This window comes from Lethenteron reissneri, chromosome 45 (assembly GCF_015708825.2).
Source record: "Lethenteron reissneri isolate LAM-NWPU_2019-01 chromosome 45, ASM1570882v1, whole genome shotgun sequence".
NCBI lineage: Eukaryota > Metazoa > Chordata > Hyperoartia > Petromyzontiformes > Petromyzontidae > Lethenteron > Lethenteron reissneri.
In genome coordinates this window covers 2,502,856-2,526,427 of record NC_083823.1, presented here as the reverse complement: position 1 = coordinate 2,526,427, position 23,572 = coordinate 2,502,856, and the positions used below count along the sequence as shown (strand labels likewise).

Below are 23,572 nucleotides of genomic sequence, written 5' to 3'. Positions count from 1 at the left end.
GAAACTAGCAAGCTCGTGATGAGCGTGAGGAGGCCATCGTCCAGCAGTGGATATAAGTTGGCGATGATGGGTGCACCTGCGAGGGAGGAGGTGAGATTCTTTCGCGCGCGGAAGCGAGACGGATCGTGAGGCAGATCGTAGCAATGACGTACTAACAGTGATGGCGGCATGGGCGGGCCTTCATCCAGCAGCGGATAGACAACGAACAATGATGATGGGGGGGGGGGGGCTAAAGGGTCTTGAACCGCGGCGTATGGGATGAGACGGGGTGGGGGTCGTTGGGCTGGGTGGGTGAGGTTTGAGGCTTACCTTCTTGTCCAGCTTGAAGGGGTTGCCGAACGTGTGCAGCCTCTTGGGCTGGTCGGGGTCGATCTCGCGAAGCGGCGAAGGCTGCTGCTTCAGGAACTCCTGGTAGTTCCCCATCTGGGCCACCGGCACACTGTGCATCTGGTCTGCAGGGGACCGCTCGCGGCGGAACAAGAGGAGACGGCGCGCGCGCCGAGTCACGTGCGCGTCGACGGCACCGGGCGTCTCGCCGGCCGGTGGCGTGCTCGCAAAAAATCACAAGTTACAACGTGCCAGAGGGGGAGCAATCACACTCGTCTCAGGAAACGGATTTGACGTCGCAGAAATGAATTTTTATTGTGTCACGTAAAATGTATCGAAACGGAAATTTCCATCAAGACTAGTTTTTTTTAATATTAAGATGTTTTTAAAATGAACGTTAACAATGTCTCCGTTACGTTACAACCTAAGCGCTCCAATACGTGTTTTGGCACTGGGTCTTACCATCCCCACGGTAACCCATTGACTGCAGATCAAATGACAAATGTAAGCGTTTAACCACCTTCAAATTGTCAACCTGGAAATGCTCGTATGAGAAAGAAGAGACTGCCTACTAAACACGAGTGCTCACCCAAACCAAAGACTTAAAAACTTAACCACTACACTGTCAATACATCTGACATCACAGGCTGGCAGACAGTGTGTCGCGATTACATTCTCATGCTTGTACTCGACTCCCAGGGGCTAACGTGGAGCAGGCTTCCCCAGCACATGCTGTGCACCACAACGCAGGCAGTGACATGAATGATGAATGAGCTTGCGATTATTCATACAGCGCTCTCTCCATCGGGGAACAAAACGTCTCCGAGCACAGAGCCCCCTTATTGGCAGATGTCCCCGTGGGGCCACAGGGTAACTCGGCACCTGGCTCGGCAATGGCAGTAGAGGGCAAGGATTACTACGTGACCAAGTTGTTCGGTGATTTTCTCTATTGTTTGCAAATTTGAACAGAGACTGATTCCGTGGAAATATATTTGTTTTAGTTATGAGAGGAAATCGTGAGAACCCGGTAGGAAACCCATGCAGAACAGGCGGAGAACATCATCAATTCCACGCAGAAAGACGGCAGAGTTAGGAATCGAACACTGGCACTTGTTGCTATCATTTGACTCCCCCCCTTCTATGAAAACGAGGCGAGCAGACTCGAGTGGCTGCGATGTCACGAGGGGCCACACTATAGCATGTTTCTTGAGAGTCAGCTGGCCGAGATTTGTTTATCTAAGCTTCACACTCAGGCGGGGAAGCCCATATTCCACAGCTCAAGTGTCCATTAACATAGCACCAATATAAAATATTATTGGTAACGTCCTATATCAGAATTTCAAGACTCATTTAACAATAATTTGCACTTATTGTTCACCTTTAACAACGTGTCAAGGAGGTTTCTGAATTGGGATGTTTGGCGAAATTCGTGACTGAGTGTTTGGCATGTGGGTAGAAACCAGAGTACACTGAGAAAACAAAGCAAGCCACCAGCAGAGTAACAACCTTAACGTCCTGCGGAGATAGTCAGGAATACTATCGAACAAAGACGGTCACTGCATCTCATGCTTTCAGATGCGCTTCTGCGGCTGTCTGGAACTATGCATTTTAAAATCTAGATTAAAAAGTCATTTCTTTAGAATCACTTCTTCTATTTAGTTTGTTGTCCTTCCCCCGCACCTCCGATTATCACGGTTGGTGCGAAAGAAGTTCAACATACCGTCATACATACCTGGTATATCCCAGTCACCCTCAGACCAAGTCAGGGCCCAAATCCCAAATTCTAACCAACCCACTGTTACCAGCATGAAGTATGACAAAGCAAGCCCTATGTGCCGCACCTCCGATTAGCTCGGTTGGCTACGTACGATGCAAAAGCAGTCCAACGTACATGCAACGCACGTGCATGTTTAAGTGACACAAGCGCTGCACGTGCACGCCACCACCCACCCTCGTCAGTGCTGCGCAGGGCTCCGTGCGGCGTCGTGGCCGCCCGCAGAAGGTTGGCCCTCATGCGAGTCAGCTGATCCAGCAGCCCCCGCCGAGAGATGTCGTACGCATTCCGGAACGGCTGCGGCTTCACCTCCTGCAGAAGGCGCGCGGGGGGCGGCGCGTCAGAGGGAGAAGTCAGGTCAGAGTGCATCGAATTGAGACGTCGTCGCGAATCGGAGAGCGATATCGGACGAGAGCGTTGGCACGCGGTCGTTTGGGATCCCCTCGCGCCGCATCGGAGAGCATCGGGGCTTCGTCTCGGTTCGGGGGGAGCCCCTCGCCGTGATCTTCACCCTGGTGAGAAGCTAACCCCCCCTCCCCCAACAGTTTCCAATGACGTACGTGGACATTTCCTTACAAAATAAAAACACAAACGACCTAAAGCCACCTCCTTCGCGAGAGCGCCGTCAGCGCCGCCACCACCGCCGCCGGCCTCACCTTGTTGAGCACGGCGATCTGAAAGCCGGGGAAGTCCTTAATGTCGGCGTTGTGGCGCGCGGGGGCATCGCCCGCCAGCCCGGCCAGAAGTTGCCGCAGCTCCCGGCGCTGCGAGGAGGAGGCGGCCGTGGTGCCGCCGCTGCCGGCCGCGGTGCGCGTCCGCACCTTGAGGCCGGCCTCCTGCGGCGCCCGCTTGCCCACGGAGCTGATCACGCGCTCCGACTCGAGCTTGGCCTGGCAGCGCGCAGGGGGGCAGTGACACGAGTGGAGGGCGCGCGTCAAATCGTGAATTCACTACCCTGATGAAGCTCCAAGCTCAAAGCAGCTTCATCCTGTAATGGAAAATACTTAAGCCACCTGGGGTAAGTAGCAGAGCTTAATTGGTCAGAAGTTAATAAAAACATTGGCCTGTGTAAATTAACATCTTCGTAAACGTGGCACCACGTCACGAGATGAGGAATCCGTTCGGAACTCTCGCAGAGCAGCGCCATGTCATAGAGACCAACAAGCGACAGTGTTTAAAGTATTAATTTAGAATGTTTTGAGTTTGCTGCTGCGAGCTCATTTTGCTGCTATAAATGTCCAAATAATAAGACACTTTGTTGAGCCATCATTTGTGGCCAGGTCGCTTCTAGAACATAAGTTGATACCTTAGTGGGCTTTGCCTGGTAGGATGGGGATGGTTTAGTTGTATGTGTTTGGATGATTTTCTTACCTTTCTTGTACTCTGCACTACTATCGTATTTTTGTCATATTTGTCGTTGTAATGATCTTACTGTACATCTGTGAAAAAGAGCTTTATAGCTCAACGGATTCCTCCAGTATAAATATTCTGATTCTGATATAGCTGTGAAAAACAACCACCAAGCAAGCCGTCTCTCCGTTGCTGTTGGGGCTGGTACAGGTAAGGCCAAAAAGCCAAACCAAAGGGTAAAACGTAGGGCGTTGCCAGGCTTAAGTAAAACACCCGGTAAGCAGCTTATCCGGAGCATCGGTGGTGACGATTGGCAGAACTTACGGTGGTCGTCAGCCCCACCCCTCAGCTCACCTGTTGACTCAGCTTCTTGAGGTAGGTGATGACGCTGTAGCTAAGCGTAAACTCCACGTTCTCCGCTATCAGGTTAGGAGCACCCATCATCCGCAAGGCTTTCTTTAGGGGCTGTGCGCACAAACAAATACGATACAATTTGTAAACACAGGACGTTTGTCGCAGCCGATGCTTACCATTAATTATTGATTTTGTGGTTAGGTTCACAGTGACAGATCAAGCCAAAGTTTTGTCATGAAATCCCCCACACATAGCCAGACAAATTAATTATTTCGTGTACATAAAAAGGGTAAAATGCCTGCAAGTTCGGCTTCAGGTGGACATTTACATGATGCAGCTGTCACCGCCTGTGCATGTGGTTCCTGCGGTGTAACCTCGTGTGCGCGACAAACACTTCGTGAACCGAGAGCTCACGTACCCCCAGGTAGTAGGGAGGCATCGTCTTTAGGTAGCTGTCAAAGGACTGTCGCCACTTCACTGGAGGCTTCAGCTTGTGCACCTTGAAGAGGTCATCTACACAAAGACACAAAACGGACAAAGCTCCCCGGTAAAGCCCTAATAGACTGTAGGGGCAAGTGCTCTTAGCGAGCATCTATGATACATGCACACACACACAAAAACAGCTATACTGGTAGGAACCTCCTGGTTACACCAGCCCACAGGGGATTATTGTGTCCGTCCGTCGTGCAGGGAGGGGCTGGGTGGGGAGGGGAGGGTGGGGTGGGGAGGGGTTGGGTGGGGCTGGGTGGGGAGGGGCTGGGTGGGGAGGGTGGGGCTGGGTGGGGAGGGGCTGGTCACCCCGTGGTGCCCTTATAAAAATCAACGTTTAACCTACTCACGCCGGCTTGTGCCCACCCTCACAGTCGGGCATATTTGCGGAATACACCACGCCGCCGTTGACCCTGCAGGCCATTGACTGAGCAACCCAACGTTGCTACCAGCTCCCTCCGCAGGAATGTGTTAAGACGAGTGCATAGAAATTTGCACACAGACTTGCACAAGCGCGTGCACACGCTCGCACCACCCCTTACCCTCGCCACCACACAGACACACACACACACTCTCGGATGTGTTCCACTTACAATATTACACATTCAATTTGAATATCCTGCGCTAATAATTTTCTTCTACACGTAAAACGCTCAGTGTGCAACTCATCCGGACCGCTGGGCACTGCTCGTAATACGGATGGGCAAGGGAACGCCGTCGCGCACAGGGGGAGGGGAGGCGGCTGGCGTGGGAGGGGGGGGCAACGCCGTACCCAGGAGCGGAAGCAGCATGGGGAAGTTGTAGGGCATAACGAAGAGGTTGACGCAGGTGAGCGAGGTGCTGGCCTTCAGGTAACCGAAGGGGTGTCCCAACTCGCTGTACTTGCCGCTGTTGCTCACAAACACCTGCCGGGAGGAACGGGCGGACGAGTGAGTTGCACAGGGCACCAACGGACAGAGAACGGGCATTGCACATAGCGACATCACTCCCTACGGGCAGACTATATCAATCTACGAAACAGCGATTTTGTGAAAGCCCTGCACTGTCAAGAATGGTGCGAATACAAACTTACTAATCAACTAGTATAATTAACAGGCTTGCACTTGTTTCAATCAAACAATCCGTTTAATTAAATTAAACAATCTGTGCATTCAAACATCTTTTTGTCTGCTCAGACATGGCGCCCCCCCCTCCCCCGACCAATTCCCCACCGACTCTACCCCCCACCCGCCATTCATCATCTTCTCACCTGCCAACAGGTGTGCGGAGACTTGCGCTCGAGGATGAACTGCGTGAGAGGCGAGGGCTCCAGCTCGTACTTGTCGAACGGGAGCTTGTCGATCACCATGGGCTCGCCGTCCGTGCACGAGAACTTGACCACGGGGTGCGCCGTGCGCGGGGGCTGCACGCAGCATGGCCCATGGAATAAAAAAAACAACACGCTCGCTCGGATGTCGTTTCAGATTTCATTATAAAGACAATAAACTATTTTTTCTTTTTCGATTTAAAGCTTTCGTGACTGCAGGGATTCATATTCTTGGTTCTTTCGGTAAAGTCACGTAGAAGGGAAATAATAAAATATAAACATTCTCACGACGTTTCGATTGCAACACAAGCAATCATCAGGTATGAAAACCAAAGCAAGAAAATTTTTAATACAAACCGCCTCTTTTTTCAAAATGTTCTTGCTTTGGTTTTCACACCTGATGATGATTGCTTGTGTTGCAATCGAAACGTTGTGAGAATATTTTCGTTATATTTGTATTATTTTATTATTTCCCTTCTACGTGACTTTACCGAAAGAACCAAGAATATTTTTTATTTCACCAGGTAAGGCCGCACTGAGCTTATCGTGTGGGAATTTATAGCAGCCAAATTAATAAAAGTAAAATAAAAATAAAATAAAAATCACGACGTTTCCGAGGCAACACAAGCTTCCGTCTTCAGGTGTTGCCTCCGAAATGTCGTGATTTTTATTTTACTTTTATTAATTTTAATTTTTTACCTACGTGACTTTACCGAAAAAACCTAAGATTAGGATCATAACGCATCGCTCCATCTCCTTGGTCGACATCGTCTTCTCAGGTGTTTTTACCTCCTTTTTGGCTGCCACTGTCGTTTTTTTTATTAATTTAAATTTTTTACCTATGTGACTTTGCCAAAAAAAGTCACATAGGTAAAACCTAAGAATATGAATTCTTGCAGTCACGAAAGCTTCAAATCTAGAACGTTATGATCCTGTCTAGGGGCAAGATGGATTTCTGCATCGTAAGATAACGAATGCTGATGTATGTATTTAGCTGCTATATATTTCCACGTGATAAGCCACTTTGTTGAGCTATCATTTGTGGCCAGGTCACTTCTGAAAAAGAGCTATACAGCTCAGTGGGCCTTGCCTGTAAAATAAAAATAGTCCAAAAGTGTAGCTTAATGTATGTTTGACTTCTTTCGCACCATATATAGCCAACCGTGCTAATTGGAGGTGCGGGGTAAGAATTAGTTTTCAATCGAGATTGATGATGACAGGATGATGGCTATATTTTTGCAGTATCCATTATTCTGGATGTAAAACAACAGGCTGGGGGAGGTTCATCCAGAAACCATTAAAAGAGTCTTGGTAAAAAAAGAGACACGATGCAGAGACCATATTTTTGTTGTTGCTGGGGCAGGGACGAGATTGCTGAAGACATGTTAAAAAACTCATCCATTGTCTACGCAGCAAGCGGGAGGTCACAAGCATCAGTCGCGCTGCATCAACAACTCTTCCATCACAGGAGAGACGTCCGCCAAGTCTCGCGTGGTAGCTTCCGTTGCGTTAAAAAAGGTCGCCGGGCTCCCACTTGGCGTAGATTTTGGGGGCGGGGGGGGCAGTAGTGGTGAAGGGGAAGACCCAATTGCGACACATCGGCGGACACGTTTGCCCTATTTTTGTAAATCTTTGTTTGTCCTGGTAAACATCCGTTCCTGGAGAGATTAGCGCAGCAATTACTAAATCGAGATCGCAAAGTGTCAAAATAGAACTTCGGTCATTTATAACCTCACACTCGCATTTATTTCCCATTTATTTTCACGAACGGCCTCCTGGGGCGCGGTGGGCCGTGACGGGACATGGCGGCACGGTGCGGAGGTTTATCAATCTACGCCCCTGACCTCGCCCACACGCTCTGGGTCTGCAAACATGCAGTATTTTCTCAGGCAGTCTCTCATGCAGATATTAACTTGGCTCAACGCTGCTGGGCCGAACATGCAGGGTTTTCTCAGCCAATATTACGATAAGAAATAGATTTTTGGGCTGGGGAGATGCAATGACCTGGCCATAGTTTTGTTGTAAGACCCTCTAACACCCTACACAGGAAAACAAATTAAAATGTCACTTAAGAAAAGCATTAAGCGTGCAATAATATTATTGTTTCAGCTCACCGGTAAGTTGAAGAACAATTCTGAACTTTGCTAACTTAAGTTGTGAGAAATATTATAATCATTATGTGGCCTAACACATAAGGCAATTTAGGAATCACTGCTTAGGCTTCGAGATCTGACGAGATTGGGCGCATTCAATCAGGTTTGATTGTGAATTTGGCCTATTACTTTAAAAGAAAAAAAAATCGTATAGCTGCTACACGTCAACCTGCGTATTTGCTCGGTACGAGGGGACCCCCCCCACCCCAACCAGTTTTGTCTGCAGCGCTCGTGCCGGCGAACACCGGCGCCACTCACTCACCAGCGCCGGGATGTTCTGGTCGGGCCAGAAGGCCTCGGGTACGGGCCAGTGGCCGATGGGGACTCCCGTCTTGGGGTTGGGCCTCACGTAGATGAGGCGGTGGCAACTGTGCCAGGGCAGCGGGGAGCACGAGGCTGTGGTACGCAACAAGTCTGCTCCGCCATCTGCACAAAAGACAAACACAAAGATCCTCCATATAGCCCTAGCAGACTGTTGGGGCAAGCGCTGTTAGCGAGCACCTATGAAGGCTGGTACGGCACACGAGGGAGTAGGTGGCCAACACCACGCACGACTGCCTTTGTCTCCAGTGGTGATGTTTACACACCGCACCAGGTACTCATTTGTGGCCGAGTCAACCTAGGGGAGGTCCAGGACCAGTTCAGATGATCGTCACCGGTGTTGGCCGTGAGCGGGAATCGAACTCGGGTTGCCAGGTTCGTAGCACAGCATGCAAACCGCGACACCACACACACGCAAGTATGTATGTGTACACACACACGTATGCATGTTAGCACACACACACAGGCAAGAACTATTGGCGAGTACCAATGAAGACTGGTAAGGCACATGAGAGGGGGCGGTGCGGGTAGCACCACGCCGAGCTGATGTTTACATGTCGTGCCGATTTGACCTAGAGCAGGTCCATGACTGGTTCCGATATCACTTGCAGCTCACGTTAGCCAAGATCGAGAATCGGGACCCAGGCTCCTTAAAGAGACCTCTCGTACACGAAACACTACAAAACGCCGATATAACAAAATTAGAATTGGTAGAGACAAAAAAAGCCATATTTTATTGTTAAATTCATTGCTCGCAAGAGCTTATGGGAAGTGGCGACGGGAGCCCGCGCTGCTCGCGGATGGGGCGGGGGAGGAGGAGAGGTGTGTGCCAAGAGGCGAGGCGGTATACGTACCCTCGGACACGGGAGGTGGGTCCGGCCCGACCTTCTCAAAGTGAATGACCACGCCGCTCTGCACCTTCTGCACCAGCGACTCCAAACACTGGTTCAGCATCCGCTGGGTTCGCACGCAGTACGAGCGGCCTGCGTCCACCGTAACAAACGAAGCATTCCTAATTATAATGGCGGCGATGGTGGCTGCGGTGGTGGTTATGTCGATGATGGTGATGACGGCGAAGGTGATGACGGCGAAGGTGATGACGGTGCTGACGGTGCTGACGGTGATGACGATCGTCATGGCGACAGCGATGACGACGATCGCGATGGCGGCGGCGACGTCAGCGGCACGCACCCCCGGTGACGTCGCACATGGGCGTGATGGGCGAGTCGTCGAGCGGCACGCTGCCCAGCTGCTCGGGCTCGCTCGCCGTGCTGCCAGGCTGGCGCAGCACCAGCGCAAACAGACGCTCGTCCCAGCGGAACGGCTCCTTCGTCAGCTCGCTGCCTGGCAGCGGCGATGACAGCGGCAACTGGAGCTGTCAGACGGACACACGGGAGGGAAGGGTTTTTGTTTGAGGTGCGGCGACTCGGGCAGACAGGCGGACACGAACGTATTACCACTAGACACACATGAATAACATCCGGAAATACGAACGCAACGTTGCGATGACTTCGTAATGCTTTCCAACCTAGGTTGAACGTGTTTATGCATCAGCCAATAATGACATCATGGGATCTTTAACGTCCACTTGTCAAGCGGACAGCTATTTTATGGTGAAAGCACCTGAGGAAATAACCATGGCGGCGTGCCGGATTGGAACTGCAAACCTCTTCAACCAGCGGCAAATGCTCTACCACCCCCCCGATACATTGCTGGCTTGCCGAGGAAGGATGATAATGCCAAGGTGCAATATTTACGAGCCATACATACCTCATCTTGTACGCTTGAGCCGTTACTCAACTTGCTCCCGTCCGTTATCGTGATGACGATCGCAGGCTCCAGGAAAAACGGATTGCGTCCCTACACACAGAAACGCGCGCCAACGAACGCACGAAAACAGTTTAGCACGTAGGCTTTCGCGACCAATATTAAGCATGGTAAAGGTTTTTGGGTTATATCGCGTGAGTATAAATGTGTCGTAACCCTCCACCACCCGACACAGCCAATTAGTAAGGGATTTGTCACAAACAAATGCCAATTCGTTACTACTTCAATCCACCGGTGTGTTATTAAGTAATGCACCATACAACTGTATTCCCTATAAAGCAAAACACATGCCAATTAGAGAGTAAATCCACAACATTTACAATTTGAGTAGTACGACGTTTCGCTGGTAATAACATCCAGCATCATCGGGCGATTTGCCAGAATAGTGAAGCAATCCACCTGCTTCATGACACGAAAACACCCCAGTAATGCATGGCGGTCACTCACCCAAGCACTATCCTGGCTCAAACGTTTCTGAGATCGGAGGAGATTTGAGTGCGTTGTGGATAATTTGGTCTTCAGCTCTAATTGCTTAAATGGATACAAAACTCTGAAGCCATATTGAGAAGAAAAAAAACCCTACAAGCTAAATATTAAGAAATAAAAAACCACATGAGCAGCATAAAGTTATATATACGAATTAACTTGAGAAATAACACAGGAACAATAGGGCATAGTCTTAAATGGCGTGACTAAACCAGACAATAGGATAGTGCGTATCTCGGCATATTGACGGTGGCGGGTAACCGTGTTAAATTCTTGAGACGAACCACAGGGACATTAGGGCATGTCTTAAATGTCAAGGGCTTAACAGTGGCGTAAATAAACCACCAGACACAATAGGCCAGTGCATATCTCAGCAGATTGACAGAGGCGGGTAACCGTGCTATTAAAGCGGTTTCAACGGAGCAAACTGCAGTTAAATTTCTATTTAAAGCTTTCGTGACTGCAGGGATTCATCTTCTTGGTTCTTTCGGTAAAGTCACGTAGAAGGGAAATAATAAAATAATAAAAATAAAACATTACAAAATACAATTCTCACGACGTTTCGGCCACAACGCAAGCAGCCGTCCCCCTTCACCTGAGGACGACTGCTTGCGTTATGGCCGAGACGTCGTGAGAATTATTTTGTTATGTTTAATTTTTATTATTTTATTAGTTCCCTTCTACGTGACTTTACCGAAAGAACCAAGAAGACAAACTGCAGTTGTCATTTGAAATAAGAGACCTCCGGTGGCTCAGGAGTCAGAGATACTGAGATGGCATCACTGACATCCTAGGGGGGGGGGGGTTTGAATCCAGCTTGCAGCCACCCGCGATTAAACCAGGTTCTCAAGTGCAGCGCGGGTTGATGGTCTCGTTCCCATTCCTACGAGATAGGTCTTGGCAGTTGTACTGTACCGCTCTTCAACTTGAAGTGAAACGTCCGACAATGCCGAACACGCAGCACAACCCCAACATATATCACACAGCCAGGCAGTCGTATTACTCGAAGCAACGTCACTCGTTACGTAGGCTAGCTTCGCAGCAGCTTGTTACGCACTACGATTTCAAGTAAATACGAATATCTGCGCATTCATTAAACGTAAATCATAAAGCGCATATCTACACAGGGACACGAAGCGGTAGTTCTTTGATCTGTCGGCATTTGTTCGCTCTACTTCACAATCCAGCAGCCCAACCACAGCGCCGGACGTCAGTGGCTGTGGTTGGACCTCCGGTCGGCGTCCCGGCGGCCCCTCGCACCTGCCCGTAGTTGTCGATGCCGGAGACGAGGCGGTTGAGGTTGAGGAGGTCGAAGGCGGATTTGAGCGCCTGTCCCAGCGTGGTGAGACCCGTGGCCTGCAGGTTCTTGAGCTCGCTCATGAACGTCGCGTGGTTCTCCTTCCAGCCGGCCTGCACAAGACCACCGTTGCCATTACCACCATGCTAAAGTGCCACGAGCAGCACTCGCCATTGCCACAGCACTCAACATCACCACCCAACATTACCAGCAGAGATCAGCGTTAGCTGGGTGTAGGTGCGACACGCCTTTAATCCAGCACTGTGGAGGCGAGGGTTGGTAGATCGCACAAATGTTGCAGAACTCCTTTCCCATGGCAGTCGAAGTGCCATACCCTGGCTCGCCACAAGCTAGTACAGCAAACATGTGGACTCCCATCCATTTCGTCTGCATGGGATAGTGTATTCCCCTCGCACGCGTTCGTTGTCTCCAGGTCTTGTAAACACGTATTAATTGGCCTCTCACCGAGTGATCGTTGACTTGGGGGCTTCGATTGAAAGCCTTGGTGACTGTCGTGGAGTGCATGGTGGAGAGTAGAGTGAGACGGGAGAAGCAGGAGAGTGCGTGACAGAGAGTAGAGTGAGATGAGATAAGAAAGGTAGGCAGGGGCGAGTCCGTAGAGGATGTTGACGACTTGTGTTGCGGGACTGTATTGAGAGGCAGTGGAAGGTTGAGAGTGTTGGACTGTTGTGTGATGTGGTCGCATTTTTCCATGCGAGTAAGTAGCCTGGCAGTGGCAGTATGTATTGGTTAAAGTTCAACTTGACACTCGTGACAGATTCGAGTTGTACGTTTCCGAATCACATGCTTTAAAATTACATATGCAAATTATATACCAATCTGACGCCAATGTCACATTTAGGCTAACTAAGCAAACAAATGGACAAACGAGAAAGAAAAACAAGCAGTGATACAAACCGGGACGGCAAACACCAAGCACGGAATAAATCCTGGAATGCATTCGTGACTCCCCACCCCCATCATGATAATTGATCAAACCGCTGGGAACGGTGAATCGTTGTGTGCACAGTGATCGCCAACACGCGTTATCACCCACGAGGAGTTCATCGTGACCACCACTCAACATAATCCACGAATGCCACGACCCACACTTTCCATGGCCATAATTTTCAAGTCGGCCTCTGCACCTTAATTATATTACAGATATGGTTTTCGCAAAAAAGCAATTAACTGGCAAACTTACCACATGGCTCCCTTACACCAATGTTCAGGTCTATATAAATTTGGCCCAACATTAAATAAGTTCACTGATTAAATTATATTGTGTAAGTGATTTATTAAAACTCAAGTGAACAGTGACCAAATGTTAGTTTAATATGTATGAAAACCTGTCAGCGAGCCTTGCTTACGAAGAGCAGCGCTGGCAATAACAGTTTTTAAGAGAACATCACTTGAAAAAATGATTGGTAATCTGCTCCACCCGTTCCAATGCATTCACACGTTTTTTGCGTGCACATTTATTTCTCCAGTTCAACCCCCGAACACGTTGAGAAGGATCCCTTGAGGTCCCCCCCCCTCTACCCTGAGTGAGATCGGGCGAGCCGTCAAGGAACAACTTCTTGTCGTGTGCGTTAATCAGGCGACGCAAGCGTTAAGACAGAGTCGTCGTTCCCTGGCTCATTAAGAGGAGTAGGATGCCGTGGACACAATCATACCCACCGATCCAAGACCCAGACACAAGCCCGACTCGTGCCAAGCCACCCTTGCTCAACCATATTCGGAGATTAAGTTACGTTGACCGAATTTACCAACTCAGCCCAGAGCCAAACAGCGGCGGCTAGGATATGCGAGACACACAAATCGAGACGCGGGGATTTGCCAGGAGACAAATCTGAGAAGCAGCTATCGCATTTAAACATGGTCATTATTACTATTAATGGGGAAAAGCAGTGGCACAGTGGCGCATTGGTTCACGCACTGAATATTAATGTAACAGCCAGAGTGCTACCCAGCCACGGCCAACATTAATGGCGCGTGATATCCGAACCAGTCCTGGGCCACCCCTCCTCTTCACCAACCTATGAAGTATGGTCAAACAGACTATCATCGACATTCCAGGCTTTCATCCAGTATCCAGCAGTGGAACAACAAAGGGTTGTTAGTATTATCAAACAATTGAATCGTCACGATTTAGGTTTGTTATTTGCCTAGGATTGATATTTTAATGTCATTGTGGTGCGTGTGAAATATCAGTCCGTAAAAACCTGCTTCACTGCAGGTAGATATTTATTCTGGGTTTTTCACAACAAGTGTCCACACAAAAGCATGCAGAGGTGGATGACCCGATTGCAGATAGGACCACTGAAATCATCTCATACGGCGGAGGTGCTTGAAGGATCGGGAGTCTAACTGTATTTGGGAGCAGGCCGTGTGCACGACATCGCCACCGGTCACTGTTCAAGCTGTCCTACTTCCACCATGTCTCCGTCAACCACGAAGGGACTGTAAGAGGTTGGTAAATGTTAATCTCCCATGTAGTCTCCCAATGCAAGTAATAACCAGGCTCATGCCGCGATGGTTTTCGGGATTTTATGACATTTAAATAATTCAGGACGATTTGGCCAGAGACTAAAGAAAACGACAGCATCTGCACTGGCTGTGCACGCACGAGACAAGGATGGATGATATTTTACAACTCTCGTACGCTATATTCTACGATTTAGAAACCACACATCGTACAAGATACTTTTTCAAGATTCGTGGGGTGCGGATGGCGGCAATGCCACACACGTTAATTTAGCCTGCGAGGAAAGCAACTGCAACCGCTGTTACAATTGCTTACGTTACATTTCCACGTAATGCGTGCAATTAACGCTCACCAGACGCGCAAGATTACGCGGCTTCTCCTTAACGGCCGTGCGCGTCATTTAGAGCCGCAAATGCTCGTGGAACAGCAGCTGCATCTTTTGAAACGGCAAAAATGTTCAACGCTCACGCGGAAACCGTTCTACGATTCCGCACGTGTGCGGAGACACAAGCGCCTTCGGCTAGTTACGAGGTTTAAAAAAAAAAAATTTATTACAAGAGATATGGGATTTTAACAACACGGAGGACAGGGAATTAAACCATATGGAGAACTTCGCTCGATGTGCCAGCGAGCGCATTTTGTAAGGGATACGTTACTTGTCCCCGCGATACAACAATCCAGATTTAAGATTTCCTTGTAAATTCAATCTGCACTTACTGGTAACGCTAACCATCCTATTATATTCCCACTCCTAATTCGGCATTGGTCTTTGTGGATGACGGAGACCAGGTGGAAGTAGGACAGCTTGAGCAACGATCGGTGGCTCTGTCACGCACGCGGCCTGCTCCCAAATACGGTTAGACTCCCAATCCATCGAGAACCCCAACCGCATGAGATGATTTCAGAAGCCCATCTGCAATCGGGTCATCCACCTCTGCATGCATCTATGTCGACACACATTGTGCAAAATCCAGAGTAAATATCGACCTTTAGTGAAGCAGATTTTTATGGACTGATATTTTACTTGATTCAGCTTAGCCGAGCGAGGACAATTTCAGTAAAAAAAATTTCATATCAAATGCAGAAACCACATTTTAAGCACATGAAGTTTCTTTGAGCACTTTTCAATTTTTGCTCAATTTTTTTTCTCATTGTAAGAGCAAGTAATATAAAACACACATTAGCAAGGAATGCCGAACTAAGTCAAGATTATTTAAGGACAGTACCACATCGGAATGTTTAACCAACTCCTTTTTGCAGATATTTATTTTACGATGGAGGAAACCAAAGTGCCCAAATTTGGCATATGTGAACCATGACATCAGCACAACGGCTTATTTATTTCGAATTACTTCAGCGGATCCATCGGATGTCCACTATGAAGCCGACTACTGTTTTACGATTAACACGTGCTGTAATAACCAGGGCGGACTGTTGGATTGCAACTACAAAGCTCTCTGCAACAAGTCACCACCCGAGCGAGCAACAAAGGACCAAAACCACGCGCGCGTCAGATGCGTTGGTGTGCGCACGGTCGGGTCGATCTCAGGTCGAGGCTAAATACAGATGCTTCATCTCAGTTTCGTCCCCGAGGGGAAGACACGAGACAGTCCCGGCAACAACAAAAACACAGAGTTCCAAATAAACAAGGAAGAATAAAGGACGAGGTCACTAAAAGCGAACGTGAAATTATACGACCAAAAAAAACCACAGCTGACTTGCACATTTTCTTTCTTCTCTCGGTCTCGACCCCCACACTGCTCCCCATTAGATTTGTTTCAAGCAGCCACCCGTGTGGTAATTAGCATTCTGCGTAGTGGTCAATGGTTAGTTCTGTGAGCTCGTTACGAAAGGACAGCAACTTAGGTGGCTACATATTTCTCAAACATGTTACAACAAACGTCTTTAGCAACATATATACGAAGACAATCTTGATAATCGAAGGTGCGGGGGAAGGACAAAACACCATCACAAAGTCTAACATTGCTTTAGGCTCAAAACAACAATAAAACACTTTCAAAAACAATCTGTGGAGGCCTGTAATGATTTACAAATATAAATTACCACATTCTCTAGAGTCTAGATTGTAAGATACACTTTCTCTTGTATTTTTAAGGAAAAGTTGGACCTGCATCTTATAATTTGTTGTATGTGTGTGACCAGATTTGTGTAACTTCAATTGACGGACACAAGTTTTGACGAGTATTTTGTTTTTACAAAGTGTCTTATACACTAATCCACAATATGGCAATTCAAGTTCTACAGGCACCTTGCCACCAATGTGACAATTCAAAAAGTCACGATTCAACTGAAGAATAATTCGTCTCTCTTTACCGGTTAATTTACAATGTTATTCATGTTTGCTGCATCTGCACAGCTGTTTACTCCACTCGTCTAAATATAACATTCGCGTATAACTTACATAAAACGCAAGTAGTTATTCTCACACGTGATTAAATTGAATGTATGAGTGTAAGAATCCATTTTAATTGAGGAATCAACGCATCATTCTAAGTCTACAGTTATGTTATCCTAGCGAGTGTTAAATTAATATAATAAACCACCGCCCCCCTCCCCCCAACATCGTCAAATAGAATTCCCATTCCACGCTCAAGTTTGTCAACCAAAGACAAGAAATGTTCCACACCGCACTGAGTGCGAAGCCACAATAAACAGAAAAGAACTCGCACAATTCTTATTTTAAAAACTCGGGGACTGCTTTGGAAGCTGCAATTAATACATTCTTCATTATTTCAACTCTTTTATCAATACACTGCTGGATGAAGCCCTACCCCCAAGCAGTGTCAGTCATGGAAACTGCTTTACCATACTTCACCACATTGGATAGTGCAAGCGAGTAAAACGGGGGAAAGACCACCTGTCCAGATATCAGTCAGAAATCGACCTCAGGTTGCAGAGTTCAGAGCAGTGTGCTAACCGTTGCTCCACCGCTCCTCCTCCTTACAAACGCAGGCCAAAATTACTTTCGCTAATTCGTCATTGACAGCAAGCGACGACTGACGAGTCATCGAGGTTTTCAACTCATTTCACATAAGCTTGGTGGCGGAATAATTGTTAAAAAGCAAGTTCAGTGCGTAGTTATAATAAACATCATCGTCATCAGGTCACCACCTACTCGCATTCTCCTTGGCTGATGAAGTGGCTTGTGGTTGTAGTCAGCCTGGCCCTGGCTTTAACCTCAACTGAAAGCCAACTCCCACATGACAATGCTATTTACAGAAAGGACCTTCCACACAAGGCCACGGAGCCCTTGTTAGATTACAAAAAGAGAAATCATGGGGAAAAAAACTACCGTATACAGCAATACAAACTCTGCTGACCCAACCACAGCGGGACATAAAAACACATTGGGCCGCGCGGTTGACAAAAAAGGCCGCTTGGCCTCATTCCAATGACATGAAGCCAACTCCTGCCTCATCTTAAAGACAATGAGCAACCATGATATATAATATGCCATTCCGCTGGCCAAGTACACTGCCAAATCCACCACCTCACTTGCTTATTATATGCAAGCTAAAAACCTCCCCCCCCCTTTATTCTGTCGATAGCTGCCCATCTCAAATAAAGTGCACCTAGCCTGGCACAAGCGCTGTGGTGTGACCCGTCAGCACCACTTGATTCACCCCCACATGGATTCAATCGTGAGAAATCAGGGTCACGAGTAGATTTAAGATTCAATTCCATGGCCTTGTTAGACTTTTCACCATCCCGTTTGCATCGTTTCTCATTTGTTTAATCTTGTTTGTACCAAACTGTTTGCTTCATTAGCTTAAACGTAACATTAGCATGCAATTAGCTGCAATGGCATTTGCATACATTAAAAATTAATGCTCAACAGACAAAGGGACATTCATCACGAGCATAAACTTCTCAATTCATAAAATCCTTACGATAGCGGCGTGGGGAGGCCTTCATCCAGCAGTGGAAAGACAGCAGCTGATAAAAGACGACTTCCTCTTTATTTGCACCTTCGCCACACGTTTTCATTTCACCTTTCTGTGTCTGCTGCATTCTATCCTCCGTTTCACTCACCTCCAAAAAAATACCCCAATCTGTCCTTTTTAAATTGTCTCTATATGCACTTCAACCCTTTGCGCGGCATAGTCAACTGCGGTTGCATTTAGACGCTTTATAAATCCCAATTGAATTACACTGCGCAGTCCAAAACTCAGCCGATATCACCAGGGTGATTTGCTACAAAGAACATCAATCTATCGATACGTGGCAATACAAACGGAACCCACACCGACACAATCACATAAAAACTTGTATGGTTAAGGCCAGTGACAACACAACAAAGGAGTACCTGGTGCAGTGTATAAACATCAGGACTCGGCAGACAATGGTGGCTGGGCATAGTAGTGGCTCCACCATCCCCCAAAATCATGCCGACCTTAATGGATGCTTGACAGCAGCACTAGCCCCAACAGTCGACAAGGCTAAATGAAGGATACTTGTGTGTGCATTTCACAATGATCCCAGCCTGTAAACACACTGTACAGTACTTGGATGGATCCCGCGCTTTCATATCGGTGTAGCATCGGCATGCACCTCGCAAGACACGGCCTTTTTCGTGACATCACTCACAATTGTATAGCCTTAAAATGCGCAGGGGGCTGCAACTTGAAGGCCTTATGAGAAATGTGCCAAGTGGGTTAATGTCACATGGGAGAAGAGCCAAAGGTCATTTAGGGCTGTGAAGGTTGGTTTAGAAGGCGTATGGGTTAAGCGAGTGTTGATGCTCAACGGCCCTAGCGCCTGTCCAGTCGATGGCTCCCAATGCCCCAGAAAGTAAAGTTAGTGAGCTTATGTAATAACATAGAAAGCGCCCAATTAAATCCGTTCCTGGAAGATGGACAGGCAACCACCATGCATAAAACATGTTGTTTTATATATATAGATACAAGTACTTAGGAGCCACGTGTAGGAGGGAAGAGGAGAATGCAGCAAGATCCATAGTTATAGTTACGTCTATGCATCTGCGTCTGTACTGCCGACCATCACCAACACACAATGACCAGCGTGGCAAGGTATGGTCAACTCCCACGACCCGTGTGTTGTGGAGAGGCCGTCATCCAGCAGTGGATTGATAAAAATGACCTACGAGTAAAAGTTGGTGATCCCGTCAAACTCAACTAATATTAAATTTTGATTTAAAGCTTTCGTGACTGCAGGGATTCATCTTCTTGGTTCTTTCGGTAAAGTCACGTAGAAGGGAAGTAATAAAATAATAAAAATAAAACATAATAAAATTATTCTCACGACGTTTCGGCCACAACGCAAGCAGCCGTCCTCAGGTGAAAACCAGACTCTGTCGCCTCGACGGACCTGGTTTTCACCTGAGGACGGCTGCTTGCGTTGTGGCCGAAACGTCGTGAGAATAATTTGATTATGTTTTATTTTTATTATTTTATTACTTCCCTTCTACGTGACTTCACCGAAAGAACCAAGAAGATCAACTAATATTGCATGTACGTTGCTGCACTGCGCTCCGTTTTCCACCGCGTACCTCGGCAGCCCTCTCTAAGATCTATTTGTACATGGTTGACCATCCATCAAAGCACTACCCAGGCTCAACTATGCTTAGCATTTGAGATAATAAATTTAAAGGCCTGCAATGCCCTTTAAAAGGCAGATGGAAATCCACCAACACATATTCACAGCGGAATTAAGACTTCCCTGTAGTGTCAGTAATGGGGGATGTTTGACCGTACTGTACTTCACACTTATCAGTGCTGAATTGGTGAAGAGTTGAGGGGAGCTCAGGAACGCTTTGGATATCACTCGCCACTAACGTTAGCCGTGATCCGTAATCAAAATATGTCAATCAGGTTCACAGCTCGTGGTGCCAACTACTCCCACCACCGCAGGGAGTGTTGGCAAAGGTAATGGTGGTGGTGGATAAAACGCACAACTTATTAACTCTGTTCTCATCAATACTACTGTCGGAAACAGAAACGCGTGCAGTTCAGAGAGTGGCAAGTCACCATTCCTTTGTCTCATAAGCTATTAACTCAAGAGGTAAACAGGGACTTCCCGCCGAGCAGGCTGACCGTCTTGAGCAATAGTGGTTCAGAGCAGAGGGCTTTTGAACAAACGTGTGAATTTTTACGTGTGCAGCCCTTTGCCAATCCACTGCTGGAGTAATTGTTTGACCGTACTTGCTCACGATCAGTGTGGATTCAAGGCGGACAAGCTTAGACGTAAGATTATAAACGAAACTATTTTTTATTTTATTTTACCAGGCCCACTGAGTGATATCGCAGCTCTTTTTCAGAAGCGACCTGTTCACAATTGATAGCTCAAGCAACTGGCTTATCGTAATGTGGAAATGTAACGCGGCCAAATGCTCTAAATGACGGGAGTAGCAGCCAATGGAAAGAGGACGGCACACCGAGAAGATGGAGTTCAAATCAGTGCAGGTGCTCGGTGACATTTTACACATCGTTATCGTGCGAGGTGGCGCATGCCCGCACCAAAGCAAGTGGTTTAGGGAGGCCTTCATCCAGCAGTGGATTGGCCATGACTGACGATGTCACCAACAGATTCTTCCTTTGCCCTTGTGGCACGAGTAGCATCTGTAAGAGGTGTGACTAAGTAATCTATCGGTACAGTACGAATCGAACGCAATCGATTCCCAACATCATCCGGTCTAAGCATCGTGAACACATTCTAATTTTATCGACCCAAAGTGCCTATTTGTATTGCGTTTCAGATCATTCACAACTCGTACAAACGACACATTTGGCGGCCACTAAAATGCGTACATCCGATGTTCCCTCGTCCTAAAGGGATAAGGAAACAGCGGACTGTTCGACTCCGCCAAAACGTTTAAAGTCGAGCGCCGCGCAAGAGAATCGATTCATCTCTCAGTTAAAATCTCCCCACCATCACCCCGCGTTGCCTTCCACCATTGCAGCAAAGCCACCACGTGGGGACTGTCGGCGGTGACGTCACCGCGCCGACCCCGGTGACGTCACCGCGCGGGTCTCGCCGCGGCGGTTGGTAAGCGACACCCCCCCCCCACACGAACGCGGTGACGTCACGACGCCGACTCCGGTGACGTCACGACGCCGACTCCGGTGACGTCACCGCGCGGGTCTCACCGCGGCTGTGGTAAGAAACCCCCACCCCCCAACACGACTGAACGCGGTGACGTCACGACGCCGACCCCGGTGACGTCACCGCGCGGGTCTCGCCGCGGCTGTGGTAAGAGACCCCCCCCCCCAACACGACTGAACGCGGTGACGTCACGACGCCGACCCCGGTGACGTCACCGCGCGGGTCTCGCCGCGGCTGTGGTAAGAGACCCCCCCCCCAACACGACTGAACGCGGTGACGTCACGACGCCGACCCTGGTGACGTCACCGCGCGGGTCTCACCGCGCGGTAAGCGACCCCCCCTCCACACGAACGCGGTGACGTCACGACGCCGACGCGATGACGTCTCGCGGCGGCGAGTTCGCGCCTTTTGCCCCCCCCGCCCACCGGTATGACGTCACATCCGCCCGCGCGTGATTACGTCACACCCCCTCCCCCTCATAATTTCCTCCCAACAGTCGTCGGGGAGCGCGTCCGCCATTACAGGCGGAGCGAGCGATGCGGCCGCGTCCCCTCGTCGTTAACTCGCATTGCGCTCACGCTAAACATTGTAACAAACGCCGCCGCCAACATTTAAACGATTAATCTTTACGTTACGAGGTGAACAAGGCGGTACGACGCGGTTGCTTTCAATCGACGATAGCCGTGCCCCACTCCCCTCACACACAGACACGCGCATGCCTCCCAACACGATCATGGTTTGTTGTCCTTCATGCCCATTTGTTACAGGAGGTGGGGAAGGGAAATAAAAGGATGAGATGACGAGGTTCCCGTACACGCAGCAGCACGAACGACGAGACGACAAAGGAAGATGAAATAAAATGATATAAACCTTTTTAAACGATACACGAGCCTCGTGCGAGGCTGTCGCTTTTACAAAGACGTTAGTGAGTAGGTTTTTGTTCGGTGTTTACCTTAATGCCGTAGGGCGGCTCATCGAGGGTTACTAGCATGTATCTGTCACCCCTACTCGAGGGGTCTCGGGCACGCAGCTGTTAAACACAAGGAGAGAGAGAGAAATAAATAAAAATAATGACGCGAATGAGCCAAAAGTCCAAGAGAAAGTTGCCTGACGAATACCGACGCATCGCGTTATTTTTAAAAAGCAACGTAAAAAATGAGCTCCGGTTTGTTATATACTTAAGACGTATATAATAGTAATAATACACGAAGATTGGAATATTGTTGGTTTTTTTTACCTTCATGAATATCTCAACAGCACCCTTTGCAACGTCGAGATATGTGATTCCCAAATAAGTACGCTGGTTCATAGACGCGGACGTGTCTAAGAGGAAAAGTAAGATGGGCATTGTGGCGAAATATACACATCCAGGCTCCCTCTACAGATATAGATTACAGAGTCAAGAGACACATACACCACTACTGCATAAAATAATTAAAATCTTTGAAAGTTGCCCGCCCTACTGAATGGCCAACGGGGGGGAAAAACAATTCCCTTTCCACCCCCCGCCTCTCTACCTCTCACCCAAACTGCGGGATTTGTTTAAAAAAAAAAACTATAAATTTAAAAAGAAAGCTTCTCTCCACCCCCTCAAATAAAGTATCCTAACCCGACTCGCGCTCTCCACCAACAACTTCTTCCTAAGCTGCCTCCTCAGCAGCTGAGGCTCGCCACGGCGCGCGCCTCATGTGATCATTCCGCCATCGACACGCCATTGGTCGACGCTCGCCCCGCCCCTTCGCATATATTATGCTAATCGCGGCATCGCGCGCAGCCATTGGTCGACACTCGCCCCGCCCCTTTGCATATATTACGCTTAATCGCGGCGTCGCGCGCAGCGATTGGTCGACGCTCGCCCCGCCCACGACGGCACGACGCCATAAATTATGTTAATTAGAGGCGTTGTGGCTCGCTATTGGTCGGTTGCCACCCGGGTGATACATTATTCATGAGGCTTAATGTGGGCGTCGCAACGCGCGATTGGTCGAGGAGCTCCACCCACCCAACTTTTGCGAAAGGCGGTTTATGTTAATGAGCCGCGATGTGGGCGTGGTTACCGGTGCGAGCTCATTAGCATATTGTATTACGATGCTGCTCGGTAGGGCAAGTTTACGTAATAGGTAGGAGCGTAATTAGCGTTCGTTTCGGGCTGCGTGCTGTTCGCGTGTACCGTTGCCACCAGTAGGCACGCGAGATATTATCAGCTGGCCATAATGCGTTTGTTAGCGGTGTACGAATTACAAAAAATGCATCACAGTCGTAGCACGTGAAGGGCCGTTGCCTGAAACGTCGGCCATTATATGCCCCCCTCCCACCC

The 23,572-nt window shown here is 48.5% G+C and overlaps 1 protein-coding gene across 1 annotated transcript in view; it reads right to left on the bottom strand.

The window, feature by feature from the left end:
* The window catches only part of INTS6 (integrator complex subunit 6), a 29,649-nt gene extending 6,728 nt beyond the window's left edge, over positions 1 to 22,921 (bottom strand). Inside the window, exons 1-14 of the mRNA XM_061570201.1 lie at positions 22,493 to 22,921; positions 22,208 to 22,285; positions 11,648 to 11,797; positions 9,845 to 9,934; positions 9,266 to 9,449; positions 8,929 to 9,057; positions 8,016 to 8,179; positions 5,544 to 5,696; positions 5,067 to 5,199; positions 4,224 to 4,318; positions 3,806 to 3,916; positions 2,758 to 2,991; positions 2,278 to 2,413; positions 310 to 452 (exon numbers count right to left, since the gene is read on the bottom strand). Of these exons, the coding sequence (XP_061426185.1) occupies positions 310 to 452; positions 2,278 to 2,413; positions 2,758 to 2,991; positions 3,806 to 3,916; positions 4,224 to 4,318; positions 5,067 to 5,199; positions 5,544 to 5,696; positions 8,016 to 8,179; positions 8,929 to 9,057; positions 9,266 to 9,449; positions 9,845 to 9,934; positions 11,648 to 11,797; positions 22,208 to 22,285; positions 22,493 to 22,603 (1,911 nt within the window). The 5' untranslated portion in view covers positions 22,604 to 22,921. The remainder of the gene's footprint in view (positions 1 to 309; positions 453 to 2,277; positions 2,414 to 2,757; positions 2,992 to 3,805; positions 3,917 to 4,223; positions 4,319 to 5,066; positions 5,200 to 5,543; positions 5,697 to 8,015; positions 8,180 to 8,928; positions 9,058 to 9,265; positions 9,450 to 9,844; positions 9,935 to 11,647; positions 11,798 to 22,207; positions 22,286 to 22,492) is intronic.
* Between the last annotated feature and the right edge of the window lie 651 nt (positions 22,922 to 23,572).